This window comes from Sinohyriopsis cumingii, chromosome 9 (assembly GCF_028554795.1).
Source record: "Sinohyriopsis cumingii isolate HCF-2022 chromosome 9, ASM2855479v2, whole genome shotgun sequence".
Lineage (NCBI taxonomy): Eukaryota > Metazoa > Mollusca > Bivalvia > Unionida > Unionidae > Sinohyriopsis > Sinohyriopsis cumingii.
The window spans coordinates 57,434,779-57,451,753 of record NC_142969.1 but is presented as its reverse complement, the minus strand read 5'-3'; the positions used below and the strand labels follow the sequence as shown (position 1 = coordinate 57,451,753).

The 16,975-nt window shown below is 34.6% G+C and overlaps 1 protein-coding gene across 5 annotated transcripts in view; it reads right to left on the bottom strand.

The window, feature by feature from the left end:
- LOC149791874 (serine/threonine-protein kinase DCLK3-like) overlaps positions 1-16,975 on the bottom strand; it is a 427,773-nt gene that overhangs the window by 9,840 nt on the left and 400,958 nt on the right. For all 5 annotated transcript variants that reach the window (XM_089970381.1, XM_089970376.1, XM_089970377.1 and 2 more), the window contains 3 exons: positions 6,226-6,372; positions 4,540-4,672; positions 1,526-1,693 (listed from right to left, as the gene is read on the bottom strand). In XM_089970381.1, the coding sequence (XP_089826507.1) occupies positions 1,526-1,693; positions 4,540-4,672; positions 6,226-6,372 (448 nt within the window). The remainder of the gene's footprint in view (positions 1-1,525; positions 1,694-4,539; positions 4,673-6,225; positions 6,373-16,975) is intronic.

The window sequence follows — 16,975 nt, the reverse complement described above, 5'->3', positions numbered from 1 at the left end:
AACGAGTGAGACATCAAAGTTTCCATTACCAATTTTGATCGTGATTCTCTTCAAGTTCAAAAAATAGGGATCAAATTTTAGGGTATTTTCTGGTTTAAAAAATGGGAGCCACACCTGACCCCACATTATAAGCGGGTTCAGGAGTTATCAGGGTGCGAGTTATCGAGGAAGTGGTATACTGTGCAGTGGGCCTTGTAAGTTCCAGAACTGTCAATAGACTTGACTGGCTCAATCATATATTTGCCAGTTCCACTGACAAATGCACTGCCTGAATTTCCAACCTACACCAATAGGAATATTGTTTGCAACAACTGCAAAGCATTTTTTTATGAGTTAATGAATTAAAAGCCATGTATTACTATGAACTCAACATGGCTGAAAATTTCCTATTCTCAAATGCAATATTGGACAAGAAAGTGACTCCTTTTTATAATCAATTAAAAATTAATGAATCATCACTGTTATTTTTTTAGTTCATATAAAGAACATGCTTTAATTCCATAAAGTGCCTTTCATTCATTTGATTTGATTGACTCCCTAGATTAAAGTCATAGGGTGAGTAATTCCTGAGGAGCTGGTTTAAGTAAATACAATACAATGAGACCAATTAAAACACTGCTAATTAAACATTCTGGCTTCATTTTGTTCCACGTGGCTTTCATTAGCCAATAATTTGGTTATTTAGCTCAATATGCAATCAAGCAGTAACAGAACATGCACACACACCACAGTTATCAATGAATACCATCAGGTGTGTTACAGGATGTAAATAAATACTTGGAAATGGTAGAATCAAGCATTCAGTATGCCTAGTAAGTATAAATGACCAGATAACGGTAGATCATGTGATTATGGCATGAAAATCAGTGCTCGCCTGACTTTTTTTAAAATAGGAAAAAAGCACTTGTCTTAGAGGAACATTATATTTGCTCAAAAACAAATAGCCTGGGGTGTTGGGCTATGGCATCTACTCAAAAGTAAATAGCCTGGGGTGTTGGGCTATGGGATTTGCTATAAACAAATAGCCTGGGGTGTTGGGCTATGGGATTTGCTCAAAAACAAATAGCCTGAGGTGTTGGGCTATGGGATTTGCTCAGCTCTGATATCTAAGGATCAAATTATATTTTCCTAGGAGTCTGAGACAAAAACAAGGATTTCTTAAGATTTCTTAAGATTACAAGTTTGGATTAGCTTGGAATACCTTCTGGGTATTGACTGTTAATGACATAAGATTACCTGAGGCTAGATATCATCCACAGCCAATACAAAAACTGTTTTCCTAGCATTAGAATCCCATGAATTTAAATTAACCCAAATGCTAAGATATTGTGTAACAGAAGCTGTGGGCTGAGAATTATCCACTGCCAGTTTGGCTTCAAAATCCAGTACATAATAGCATACTAGGAGCTGCCGATTCTGATAATGCTTTCACCCCTAAATTCCCCATATGACTATATTCAACTTTCTGCAAAACTGTAAAACCCGGGTGAATACAATAAGTCAATTTCATGAAATACGTAAATACCTAAGGAGATATTGTCCCAGTATGGGCTCAGAAATTCGTATTCTCCTGCCTTGATGAATTCAAAAAGTTCTGTCTGATTCCTATCGGGACTGCGAAATGGAGGAAAACCACACAAAAGAATATAACTGATCACTCCAACAGCCCACATGTCCACCTCTAGTCCATAACCTGAAGAAGAAAATAATTAATAATTTCAATAAATCCTTTCAACCTATTTGGATCTCTATCAGTTCCGCTATGACAGGCTAAGAATTAATTCCTAAAAATGTATTTTGTACTGCCTGCACATACCTTAATAAATGTATTAACATCCTTTTTGGTCCAGATTTGAAGAAAAAAATTCATTGCCTCACATGTACCTATCTAAATCCATACATACTTTGTGGGTGAGAACAGGATAGCTAATGCCTACCTAGAACATTATTTATTCGAACTTACTATCATGAATGACAAGTGCCTCATTACCAACATATTGGGAGAAAAAACAAATCTTCTTTGTGGAGTGCTCTCAAACATATGTAATGGGAGATAATTTCTTAAATGTATATACATTACATAAGGGGAGATAATTTCTTAAACGTCTATACATGTAGTTTTTAACTTTATTGGGTGTGTGTGATTTGGATTTTTAACGAAGCTTTAACAATGTTTCAGTCATATCGCTATGATTTCTGCAATGTGCAGTTTATAGTGATGTCTAGCACTGGGCCATCATGCCACAGACATGTAGCATGATGTCCCACACAGTCAAATTATCCTGACACCAGGCTGGCCAGTCCTAACACTAACCTCTTAATGCTGAATGCCAAGCGAGGCAGCTGTTAGCACCATTTTTCTAAGTCTTTGGTACGACTCAGCTGGGGATCGAACCCATGACCTCCCACACTAGGCCACCGGAGCAGTATACTTTATTGGTGTGCCCCCATTACCATGAGCTTTAACCTAATAAGTCATACCCAAATAATAATTTTTGAAGCCAAAATTTACCTGCAGTACTTATAAAGTGAAAGAATTAATTCATATAAATGAAACTTTGCAGTTATTTAATTCATATATATAACATCACATTTTCCTAATGTAAAGCACTAATATTATGCTGGTAGTTATTAAACCAATGCATTATTTAAAATCATTCATGATTCAAATCATTATGTATTTGTTCTTAATATCTCTTTAATATAATTGCATTCAATTTTGCAGTAAACAATGGATAAAATACAGTGGAACCCCACTATAATGCGATAACTGGGGTCCAAAAAATTGGATTGTGTTAATATCAAGGCCGTGTTAATGCGGGGTTTTACAGTAATTTACTTTTTTCAGAGAACAACTCATTGGCACATATACGTTTATTCATGTCTAATGTATATGATGAATAGGGTATCAACACCGTTTACTATCATGCCATCGTGGCATTCAGTTCATCTATAATGCATGTAATTCCAATGAAAAATTGCATACAGATTTACAATATTCAATATTTTGTTCCCAGATCATTATATCTGAATTCAACGTCTAATATATAGCATGAACAGACTATCAACACTGTTTACTTGCCATCTGATATCGTAGTGTCGGGGCTTGAAATTAATCCACAAAATATGTAATTCCATTGCAAAAATTGCATACATATTTAAACTATTCAATAATTTTGTCACACATCATTATGTGTCTGAATTCAATGGGAAAAATTAACAGCAAAATTAGGTTAAGAAAGACGAAGCACGTGTACAGTTCATTACGTTCCAGCGTCTATGTACGGTGTCTGCACAAATTTCATAATGCTAAAATTTTCTCATATGCGTTTCTGTGTACGTTTATCCATTGCAAATTTCCAATAATTAATGCTTGTATGCCTATTCGTTTGAACGACTACAACAAGAATAATTACCAACCAACACATGCTTTCAGCGTGCATATAACTTTTACTTCAGATTTTGTGAATATTGAAAGAAATGTGTGAAAACTACTATACTAATCATGACGCAAAGTGCAGAGAATAAATTGCGTTTGTGAACTTGCTTTTCCATAACGGTAAAATATTTTTTTTTAAAAATAAGAAATTAATAACAAGTTCATAAACAAACACCATACCCATGTAAAACCCAAGAACTAAGTGCAGTAGGCCTGCAATGGTCATGAGTCAGTTTTTAAATTTTTTTTTAAAAGCTGAATATCCAATCCTTGGGGTATAATTTCATACCCTTTCAATTTCCAGCTAATAAAGCGGACATTATTTACTGGTCAACTGATTGCGTCTAATAACACCACCAAGCCCAGCAAACATGTTGGCAGCTTTTGTCTTTTGATGTTTATTAAATTGTGAGAATCTTTTATCAACCACCGCATTGTCTGCTGCTTGTTTGTTTATGCACTTAAAGAAGAAACACATGTTGGCTATTGTTTGAGCAACGATTGTATACAGAATTAATTGAAGACAATCACAAAGACGACTTACTGGCTTTACTCATGGATCAGTAATAAGTAACATTTCCAATATTGTTTATTTTGGCAAAACACTTCAAGAACCTGGTGATTTTGTTATATTTTAGAAGCTACGCCACGATCGTATTATATTAAAATTCTTACGCGAACTCCTCCCCAAAATGATAATAAATGTTTTACACACTATTTCTCATACTTAAAAGAAAATAATTTTTTTCCCAGTATGAGAAATATACACATAAATGTATTTAAAATTTCAGGAACCATGTCACAATCATGTTAAATTCGAATTCATACGCAATCTCTTCCCCATAATGATAATAAATTTTTTATTCACTATTTCATGTACTTTGAACAAAAAATATTTTTTCATGTGTGAATGAATATACGAAATATCGGGAGCCATGCCACGACCACATTATATACGAATTCGCGTTATAGAGGGGCACATTATGGCAGGGTTGCACTGTATGTACACCTTAACATCATTTTTGAATAGTGCTCATACTTGACCCCCAAAAATGAACCATGAAAAAACAATTGCTAGTTTTGGAAGAACTAGCTGTTACCTATTTCAGAGAGTATTTCTGGAGCCACATAAGTTGGGGTGCCACATACAGTATAAATGGGTTCCTTCACCTCCATAGCCAGTCCAAAGTCTGCCAGTTTTAAGGTGATCGTCATATCCTTGTTTCTGTGCACCTAAATATGAAAAGTTTCCAAACGTTTAGAATACATAAGAAAGTAGATTTGATGCATCTTGCAGACAACATCACCCAGATTAAAGCTAACAGTAGTGACACTTAACTTTTATGGACTGTGAGCTAACAGAAGTGACACTTGTCTTATATGGATTCTAGGCTAACAGTAGTGACACCTGTTTTTTATGGACTCTAAGCTAACAGTTGTGACTTGTTTTTCATTGACTCTAAGCTAACAGCAATGACACCTGTCTTTTATGGACTCTCAAGAGACCACAAAACCTTTGCATTTCTGGACAACAGATGAAATTTATAAGTTAATATAAAAAAGGGTGTTTATTGTGTCTATTACAAATGAGTCCACATACTTTGTACACAGGTGGAATCTATGACTTAATTAAGTAAGGAGGGTGTTCACTGTGTCTTTTAAATGAGTTATGTACTTTGTACACAGGTGAAATCTCTGACTTAATGTAGGAAAGGGTGTTCACTGTGTCTTTTAAATGAGTCAATGTACCTTGTACACAGGTGAAATCTATGAATTTATGTGTGAAAAGGTATAATTAAAAAATATCTTTAATAAACCCCTGTCCATAATATACAGGTGAAATTTATAATTTAATTTAATAAATGGTGGTTATAAATTCTGCAGTCTTATCCCCCCATCCTTTGCCTGTGCAACATACTCTTGGTCACTCAGACACAGATATCTGTGAACCAAATTACTAATGTTGGAGTTTTCTCCCCTTGTCAGGTAATACTATTAAAATGCCTAACACATCTGGGTGAAATAAGAGTAAAAATCCCAGACAATGAGCTAAACCAAACAAATCCACATGGACAAAAGACTATCCAATCTATCTAAGATACACACACACACACACACACACACACACACACACACACACACACACTTTTAACTTTTTTCTTTCTATCCACTTTATTTGATTTGACACAAAAATTAATGTGCTAATACAAAGCAGGTCTACTTTTAATTGATTGTAAAATTACAACAATACAACAAACACTTACATGCAAATCAGAGCTCAAACATAGCCAGCACATAATTAGGTTCTCAGTGAAACAATTGTTGACATAATGGTGACTGCAGATCGACACTTTTTATATTTGAATACATATCGTATTTATCATAATAACACTGAAACCGAATAAAAACTAAATCATGAATTTCACTTGACGAAACTTATTTAATTGGCATTCGTCTTTTAAAGTGCTGCCACCAGAAAGATTTATTTTCATTTTTAATGGATGATTTTTTAAAAAATTTTGTTATTGATAGTGTAAAGAAAAATGAAGCAAAATATGACTTCTTATTAAAAGTTGCAAATTTCATGATGTTAATTAAAGTTCTGGCACTAACTAAATTTAGAGTTATCTGAAAGGTACATCTTGTTTTGTCCATCCCAAATCACAACCATATTCCATCATATTGGCCGTCATGGCCGTCAGGAGTAGTTAACAAGTTAATTAAACTTGTTATTATATACTGTACATAACAGATCAATTTCTTAAATATTAAATTGTTATACTCACCAGCAGATTTTCTGGCTTTAGATCTCTGTGAACAATAATGCGGGAGTGGAGGTAAAACAGGGCATTACACAAGTCTTTCACCATGTGAGCAGAATCCACTTCTCCGAATTTCACACTCTGTGTGATGGCATCAAACAAGTCCCCACCCTAAAAGGGAAATAAAAATGTAATAAATGTGGCACACTGTAACTAATACAGAAACTAAAACTAATATAGACAATTTCAGTGAATTTTTTCTCCTATAATCTGAATGGGCTCTAAATTAGTGAGTGGCATTGGATGTAAGACAAAATGACAAAATACTTAAAATACGGAACTGCATCCTTGACCCTGAAGATATGCCCTGACCTACACCATTTGTTATACAACACCTTCTAGTGATGATGTACACCAAGTTTCATCCCTTGATCTACAATGATTCGGAAGTTATAGAGCAGATTTTATTTACTGGTCAAATCCAGTGAATTTCACTCAGCACTGTGATAGATCTGTACAACCCACTAAAACTATACATTTTGGGGAGAACCAATGTTATCAACTTCCTATAGTGACTTTTGAAAACCATGGCTCATACCTCTGACTGATGGCTGCAGCTTCAGCATCATATTTGGAGGCAAAAAAACAACAAAGTCCCTCACACTGTACTTACTGCAGATGACTAACAACCAAGTCCCTCACACTGTACTTACTGCAGATGTACAACCAAATCCCTCACACTGTACTTACTGCAGATGACTAACAACAGAATCCCTCACACTGTACTTACTGCAGATGACTAACTACCAAGTCCCTCACACTGTACTTATGCAGATGACTAACAACCAAATCCTACACACTGTACTTACTGCAGGTGACGGGGCCCCGAGTGGTCTAAAGCGCTCTCCGTTACAAATCATTGCCATCTCACCTCTAGCTGCGTGGGTTCGAGTCTCCGATTTGGCCAATGTGGGTATGTGAGTAAGCTTGCCAGTAGCTTCCCGTGGGTCGGTGGTTCTTTCTGGGGTTTTTCCGGGTTCATCCTCCACCATTAATACTGGCCGCCATGAATAGCCTATCGTATGCTGAAAAATGGCGTTAAACCCTACAACAACAACAACTACTGCAGGTGACTAACAACCAAATCCTACACACTGTACTTACTGCAGATGACTAACAACCAAATCCTACACACTGTACTTACTGCAGATGACTAACAACAGAATCCCTCACACTGTACTTACTGCAGAAGTCTAACAACCAAATCCTACACACTGTACTTACTGCAGATGACTAACAACAGAATCCCTCACACTGTACTTACTGCAGATGACTAACAACCAAATCCTACACACTGTACTTACTGCAGATGACTATCAACAGAATCCCTCACACTGTACTTACTGCAGATGACTAACAACCAAATCCTACACACTGTAGTTACTGCAGATGACTAACAACAGAATCCCTCACACGGTACTTACTGCAGATGACTAACAACCACGTCCCTCACACTGTACTAAATATTGCAGATGACAAACAACCAATTCCCTCACACTGTACTAAATATTGCAGATGACTAACATATGAATCCCTGAGTCACACTGTACTAAATATTGCAGATGACTAACAAATGAATCCCTCACACTGTACTTAATGCAGATGACTAACAACCAAATCCCTCACACTGTATTTACTGCAAATGACTAACAACCAAGTCCCTCACACTGTATTTACTGCATATGACTAACAACCAAGTCCCTCACACTGTATTTACTGCATGTGACTAACAACCAAGTCCCTCACACTGTACTAAATATTGCAGATGACAAACAACCAAATCCCTCACACTGTACTAAATATTGCAGATGAATAACAACCAAATCCCTCACACTGTATTGAGGATTACTAACAACCAAATCCCTCACACTGTACTAAATATTGCAGATGACTAACAAATGAATCCCTGAGTCACACTGTACTAAATATTGCAGATGACTAACAAATGAATCCCTCACTCTGTACTTACTGCAGATGGCTAACAACCAAATCACTTACATTGTACTTGTAGCAGATGCAATAACTGCCGCAACTACATGCACTTGTTTTTGTCAGAGAAACAGTTGACAACTCCTACTCTCATTTTTACAATTAACAAAAGGTGATTAATTCTATATATAAAAAAAAAAATTGCTGATTCCATGCTAAATTTTTTTTATCTCGCTGGCTAAGTTCAGTCAATGATAGCATTCACATAGTGGAAATATTCCAAACTTGTTCCCCACATATGATTTAAATACATTTCTAATCATTTAATAAACTCTTTTATATGCAGTTTCCATCTCGTTTTGTATCTATATGGTTCAGGTATGGATGCCTGCACTTCTAATGTGTCACACAGTGAATAAGCTGCATTAGGTCTGATTGGTGGTTATTACTGAGCCTGTGCTGGAACAAATAATAACAACCAATTGGTTGTTGTTGTTGTTCTAAGGTTTAACGCCCTTTTTCAGCACAACATAGGCTATACATGGCGGCCAGTATAACTGGTGGAGGAAGAACCCTGGAAAACCCAGGGAGGAACCACCGACCCATGAGAAGCTACTGGCAGGCTTTCCCACGTACCCACACTAGCTGAGCCTTGGACTCAAACCCACGCAGACAGAGGTGAGATGGCAGTGATCCGGAACAGTGAGCGCTTTAGACCACTCGGCCAATCAGGGCCCCCACAACCAGTTGGAACTGAATGTACAATATTTTACTGGAAGTGAAGGCATCCAAAGTCAATCATTGTAGACATCAAAAGCAACTGAGAAACTCTGAATAAATTATCTTTAAAGTACTTAAATAATACGTGTGTGTGTGTGTGTGTGTGTGTGTGTGATTTGGATTTTTATTGTGGCTTTTAAAAAATTTCAGTATGGCATTTATAGTGATATCTAACATTGAACCATCATGCCAGAGACAAATATGCATAATGTCCCAACCAGTCACCTTACCCTGACAATAGACCAACCAGTCCTAACACTAACCTCTTAATGCTGAGCGCCTAGTAAGGCAGCAGTTGGCACCATTTTTAGAAGCCTTTGGTATGACCTGGATGGGGTTAGAACCCATGATCTAAAGCATCCATAAATCATGCATAGAGAACCTATTTGGAATGTCCCACTTACAAAGAGACATGATATCAGTGGCTGAATGAGCCTATATGGCAAAATAAGATTAGCACTGAATCAGTGAAGAGATGGATTTTGAACCATGCAAGTTAGTCATCATTGTGTTGATTTATTGAAGGAGACTGAGATGTCACAAATTTTTCTCATTAACTGAGAGACACAAATGCCTGTGGACTTGACTCTGTGTATGTTTGTCGAAATTTGGAATTGTAACATAGTTTTTACAATTTGTCGGTCATAATGATATGATGTCTGCAGTGGCAGTTTATAGTGATGTCTAGCACTGGGGCATCATGCCGCAAACATGTAGCATGATGTTCCCACCCAGTCACATTATCCTGACACCAGGCCGACCAGTCCTAACACTAACCTCTTAAGGCTGAGTGCCTAACAAGGCAGCTTTTAGTACCATTTTTATTAGCATTTGGTATGACATGGCCAGGGTGAAAAGCGCAACCTCCTGCATCCAAGACAGAAACTATAACCACTAGGCCAACGGAGCAGTCCCATATCTATGACAGCTCACTTAGATGAATTCTCAATTTAAAGAATAAAATGGCAAGTGACTAATAGTTATTCACGTCTGCTGAGTTTAAAGTAACTTATATATGGTAAGTATAGTAGTATAATAATTCATCATTTTTTGCAGTAATTGCTATGGGTCTCAACATCGCAAACTTATAATCATTCCACCCCAAAACATTATACTCTACTGTAACAGGTTTTCAACAGCCATGAATCAAGTGAAATAAATTAAACAGTCCTAATAAGATCCAGTAACCCACATTATAGCTGGGGAAGCAATCTACAAATTGGCTTTACAAAGAGAGAAAACTGTAATGTGATGTTTATGTACACAAATGTAAGATAAAAGATGGAAGAAAATTACCAAAGTTCCATCCCGAAATGACGATGAAAACAAGGAACGGACAGTAAAAATGCAATTGCAAAATTTATATGGTTATCTTTTCTTAAATGTTCTTATAATCAACACATAGTGAAAGGAAAAAATTCTAAACAATACTGGTTCAATTCCAAGCAATCCTAAAAGTACACAACTAGTATGAAAGAAGAAAGTTTGTAATTCCCGTGATGTATGTAATATCATAGTCAGTTTTTGTCATTGTGCAAGTCACCAATATGTTTACTTTAAAAAGAAAGTCACTACATATAAAGTAAGTAAAATACATTTATCATCCAGTTGGTAGAACACTGGACTCATAATCCTCAGGATGTGGGTTAAATACACACCATTGCCCACCAGGGTTGGCTTCCTTGATGCATTCCCCATAAAGGGACTTAACTCCCATTTCCTTGGCAAGATATAGTCAATAAAATGTTAGAAGTGTCACTTAAACCAACAGAAACAAAAGGCTCTCATCAACTTACTGTGTCTAAGAATAAAGACATGAAATCAGTGATTCAATAGTGGCATTTTATATCCTGTTACATAATCGGGAAAATGGTAAAGCTGAGTATAGAACCAAAGTATTAACCAGTACACATGTCTGTGTATAAAGTACGTTGCCACCATTTAATTCAAACTTTATGAAATCTGATAAATAGATTACAGTCACTAAGACTAAAAACATGAAATCAATTACTCAATAGTGGAACTTAATCTCTTGTAAACATTTATGCGTGCTAACATCACAATTTTTGCCCTGCTGAAGTCATGAATAAGAGATTATTGAATAAGTGCATGCAATCACAAAGATTTCAAAATCTGAATAAATAAGTTCAGGTATTATGAACCCCTCTAAAATTCTGCCAGATTTATTCCCAAACAGAAAAGCCTGGGTGGAATTTTACCCCTACATTTGAAAATAATAGAAGCAATTTTTGGAATAAGGAAGGAATTGAGTGAAGAAATATATAGGGATTTAAAATATTATGTGTAATTGTCACACAGTTGATTTTTCAGTAAGATTTTTTAGAATTGTCCTGAATCCTGCTATTTAACATATCTTAGGATGGACCCTGTCTTTGTCCCTGAAATATACATTTATGGTACATGTATATTATTCTTTCAACAACAAAAAACATTGAAAACTGACAAATAGAGAGAAACACAGCTGTTTCACAGACACAGTGATTTTCTGCTTTACTTGGAAATGAATCAACTGTTTATTTTAATGAGATGACATTACTGTCTCATAAAAAGGATAGGACTTGAATACATAGTATCAACAACATTAACGTCTCCAAAATAAGATGGGATTTGAATAGTCTAAACACCATTAATGTCTCATTAGAAAGGTAAAACTTGAATAGTATCAACAATGTTAATGTCTCATCAAACAGATGGGACTTGAATAGTATTAACAACATTAATGTCTCATCACTACGATGGGACTTGAATAGTATCAACAACATTAATGTCTCATAAAAATGATGGGACTTGAATAGCATCAACAACATTAATGTCTCATCACTAGGATGGGTTTTGAATAGTATTAACAAAATTAATATCTCATCAAAAAAGAAGGGACTTGAATAGTATCAACAACATTAATGTCTCATAAAAATGATGGGACTTGAATAGTATCAACAACATTAATGTCTCATCACTAGGATGGGTTTTGAATAGTATCAACAACATTAATGTCTCATCACTAGGATGGGTTTTGAATAGTATCAACAACATTAATGTCTCATAAAAAGATGGGACTTGAATAGTGTCAACAACATTAAAGTCTCATAAAACAGACGAGACTTCAATAGTATCAACAACATTAATGTCTCATCAGTAAGACAGGACTTAAATAGTATTAACAACATTAATGTCTCATAAAAAAGATAGGACTTGAATAGTATCAACAACATTAATGTCTCATAAAAAGATGGGACTTCAACAGTGTCAACAAAATTAATGTCTCATAAAACAGATAGGACTTGAATAGTATCAACAACATTAATGTCTTACAAAAAGATAGGACTTGTATCAAAAACAAAAATGTCTTATAAAAAAGATACTATTCAAGTCCCATCAACAGTGCATGGTCATCAAGTCCCATCAACAGTGAATAGTATCAACAACATTAATGTCTCATCAGTAAGATAGGACTTGAATAGTATTAACAACATTAACGTCTCATAAAACAGACAGGACTTGAATAGTTAGTACACTGTATCAGGAACATTAATGTCTCATAAAAAAGATAGGACTTGAATAGCATTAACAACATTAACGTCTCATAAAAAAGATAGGACTTGAATAGTATCAACAACATTAATGTCTCATCAGTAAGATAGGACTTGAATAGTATCAACAACATTAATGTCTCATCAGTAAGATAGGACTTGAATAGTATTAACAACATTAATGTCTCATAAAAAAGATAGGACTTGAATAGTATCAACAACATTAATATCTCACAAAAAAGATAGGACTTGAATAGTGTCAACAACATTAATGTCTCATAAAACAGACAAGACTTAAATAGTATCAACAACATTAATGTCTCATCAGTAAGATAGGACTTGAATAGTATTAACAACATTAATGTCTCATAAAAAAGATAGGACTTGAATAGTATCAACAACATTAATGTCTCATAAAAAAGATAGGACTTGAATAGTATCAACAACATTAATGTCTCATAAAAAAGATAGGACTTGAATAGTATTAACAACATTAATGTCTCATAGAACAGACAGGACTTGAATAGTATTAACAACATTAATGTCTCATAAAAAAGATAGGACTTGAATAGTATCAACAACATTAATATCTCATAAAACAGACAGGACTTGAATAGTATTAACAACATTAATGTCTCATAAAAAAGATAGGACTTGAATAGTATTAACAACATTAATGTCTCATAAAACAGACAGGACTTGAATAGTTAGTATCAGGAACATTAATGTCTCATAGAAAAGATAGGACTTGAATAGTATTAACAACATTAATGTCTCATAAAAAAGATAGGACTTGAATAGTATTAACAACATTAATGTCTCATAAAAAAGATAGGACTTGAATAGTATCAACATTAATGTCTCATCAGTAAGATAGGACTTGAATAGTATTAACAACATTAATGTCTCATCAGTAAGATAGGACTTGAATAGTATTAACAACATTAATGTCTCATAAAAAAGATAGGACTTGAATAGTATCAACAACATTAACGTCTCACAAAACAGACAGGACTTGAATAGTATTAACAGCATTAATGTCTCATAAAACAGACAGGACTTGAATAGTATTAACAACATTAATGTCTCATAAAAAAGATAGGACTTGAATAGTATCAACAACATTAATGTCTCATAAAACAGACAGGACTTGAATAGTATTAACAACATTAATGTCTCATAAAAAAGATAGGACTTGAATAGTATTAACAACATTAATGTCTCATAAAAAAGATAGGACTTGAATAGTATCAACAACATTAATATCTCATAAAACAGACAGGACTTGAATAGTATTAACAACATTAATGTCTCATAAAACAGACAGGACTTGAATAGTATTAACAACATTAATGTCTCATAAAAAAGACAGGACTTGAATAGTATTAACAACATTAATGTCTCATAAAAAAGACAGGACTTGAATAGTATTAACAACATTAATGTCTCATAACACAGACAGGACTTGAATAGTTAGTATCAGGAACATTAATGTCTCATAAAAAAGATAGGACTTGAATAGTATCAACAACATTAATGTCTCATAAAAAAGATAGGACTTGAATAGTATTAACAACATTAATGTCTCATAAAAAAGAAAGGACTTGAATAGTATCAACAACATTAATGTCTCATCAGTAAGATAGGACTTGAATAGTATTAACAGCATTAATGTCTCATAAAACAGACAGGACTTGAATAGTATTAACAACATTAATGTCTCATAAAAAAGATAGGACTTGAATAGTATCAACAACATTAATGTCTCATAAAACAGACAGGGCTTGAATAGTATTAACAACATTAATGTCTCATAAAACAGACAGGACTTGAATAGTATCAACAACGTTAAATAATTTCCAGATTTATCAGATGACAGCTGAATTGATTCACCGATTTATCTAGCTTAATTCAGCTGTGTAGCTCAAGTGGTTTTTATTTAACTGTGCTAAATAGGTTTTTGCCAAAAAGGTCCAGGTAAAAGAAAGTGTAAAAACAAATCAGAACTGATGTTATGGCCTGAAAATCTAATCATGTCATTAACTCTTGATGAAGATAAGTGTATAGAATTTCATGACTCCAGGTCCAAAAGAAACAAAGTCAACTGTACTCATGTAATACAAGAAAATCCATCATATTGTGCAAGAATCTAATTCACATTTAACATTTAGATTTTATGATCAAAAGTAACTTTGTTCTTACAAGTTTAACAGTTTATGCACTGTAGTTACAAGTGACACTTTCTTTACATCAAGACCTCGAGTATACATTTTTAAAAACCCTAATGATACTATGAAAATGTTCAGTCTAAGCCATTATAGAATACTGACCTCAATGGATAGTTTACAAACTAAATATGGCAATCATTCCTGGTACAAACTTTGTTACTCCTTAACTCTGAATTACATTTTCATGCAATAGATTTACAAATGACACAAAAGTCACAAAACTTGGCACTTTGTCATGAAAAAGTATCACCAGATGACCTATCTTATGCATGTGCTCTCTAGCAATCAGTTTAAAGAAAATAACGTTACACGGCTGATTAAGGCAGCTGCACAAAGGTGTATATTTTGGAGTATATACTGTTTAAAATTATATACCTTGCCCCTTCAATTAACTCATGCACAATGAGGTCAAAAAGCATAGACTGCATTCTAAGTGAAGGCACATGATATCAAAGGGACATTTGAAAAATAAAGACGGGAGTGCCATCCCAGCTAGACATCAACAAGGCCATGGAAGGAGGGTGTACCATAACTGTTTTATGGTTGAATTCTAGTCTTGTAATCACATTGGGAATAAATGTCAAAAAACAGCTTTTCCTAACGAAATTGTTCACTCCTTGGTATAAATTACCTTTAATTTCAAGATGACCAATCTCTGAAAGATGATGAAAAGCATAACTCCAGATGAACGTCATGTTGTTGTTGCTGTTGGGTTTAACGCCATTTTTCAGCACACAATAGGCTATGCATGGCGGCCAGTATTAATGGTGGAGGAAGAATCCTTGAAAACCCCGGGAAGAACCACCGACCCATGAAAAGCTACTGGCAAGCTTTCTCACATACCCACATTGTCCGAATCCTAGACTCGAACCCATGCAGACAGAGGTGAGATGGCAGTGATCCGTAACGGGGAGCGCTTTAGACCACTTGGCCACTTGGGGCCCCACATGAACATCATGTACATGCATGCTTCGTTGTGAACTTTAAAAACATTTAGCATAATATCAATGCCCTTTGCACAACAAAAAGATTTCTTTTGTTAAAAAAGTACAGACATTTGTTTCATGGAAAAGCCGTTGACATTGAAATTAGATTTCTTAAAATGGTTTTATTACTGAAATATTGATGCGGCCTTGGTTTCAATGCAAGTAATAGTGACAGTTCTGCTGATCCTTGAGCAAATTTTCAAGTGTCGATAATGGAATTATACAGGGTATTGTTTACCTGTTTTAATTGAGAATTTCTGAACACCCAACAAATTAGCGTAAATTCTTTTGCAAATTGTACTTTAAAATAAATGGGATATCCTTGCCTGCCCCCTCATTGTGAGTGGGTTCACACATTATCAAGGAAGCAGTGTATTCCTACATGAATGAAAAGATGGAAAACAATATCTATATTAGCAAAAAATGTAAGAATATGAAAATCTCACTAATGATCTTTATTACAGGCATTTATTACTATGAAAGTTATTAGTATATTTCTTTGTATTCCAGACTTAAATGATAGAAGGACCACTAGGCCCCATCATACATACAGAAGACAGACATATAGTATCACAGAGGTAGGTAGGTTGACAAACAGACAGAGAGAAAGACAGATAGATAGATAGACAGACAGACAGATAGACAGACAGACAGACATACAAACAGACAGATAGATAAACACACAGACAGACAGATAGACATACAGATAGGTATAACAACACAGAAATATATTTTCTTTATTAATGGCCTCTGAGAATAAGTCATTTGATGCATTGTCTATTTGGAAGAAATGGTGACCATATGTGGATTTAGCATCATGAATCTCAAGTAATAGTAATAGTATTTAAGCCAGTATACTATGTAAAACTTTTAAGCCAGTATACTATGTAAAACTTTTAAGCCAGTATACTATGTAAAACTTTTAAGCCAGCATACTATGTAAAACTTTTAATCCAGTATACTATGTAAAACTTTTAATCCAGTATACTATGTAAAACTTTGTCAAATGCTGTACAGTTTTTTAGAAGGTTATTTTTTTTTTAATAATGGTGGTTGTAACTGACATCGGATCAGCACCATTTGTGCAAAATTTTAAAGCCTTTCACACTAGGATGCTTTTTGTCAAATTTTGTCAAATTCTGTTCAGTTGGCTTTTTTTATAGATATTGTTTGAAATTTCTTTTTGTTCACTAATTGTGGCCATAATGAACTTCAAAAATTTTATTTATGCAAGAATGCT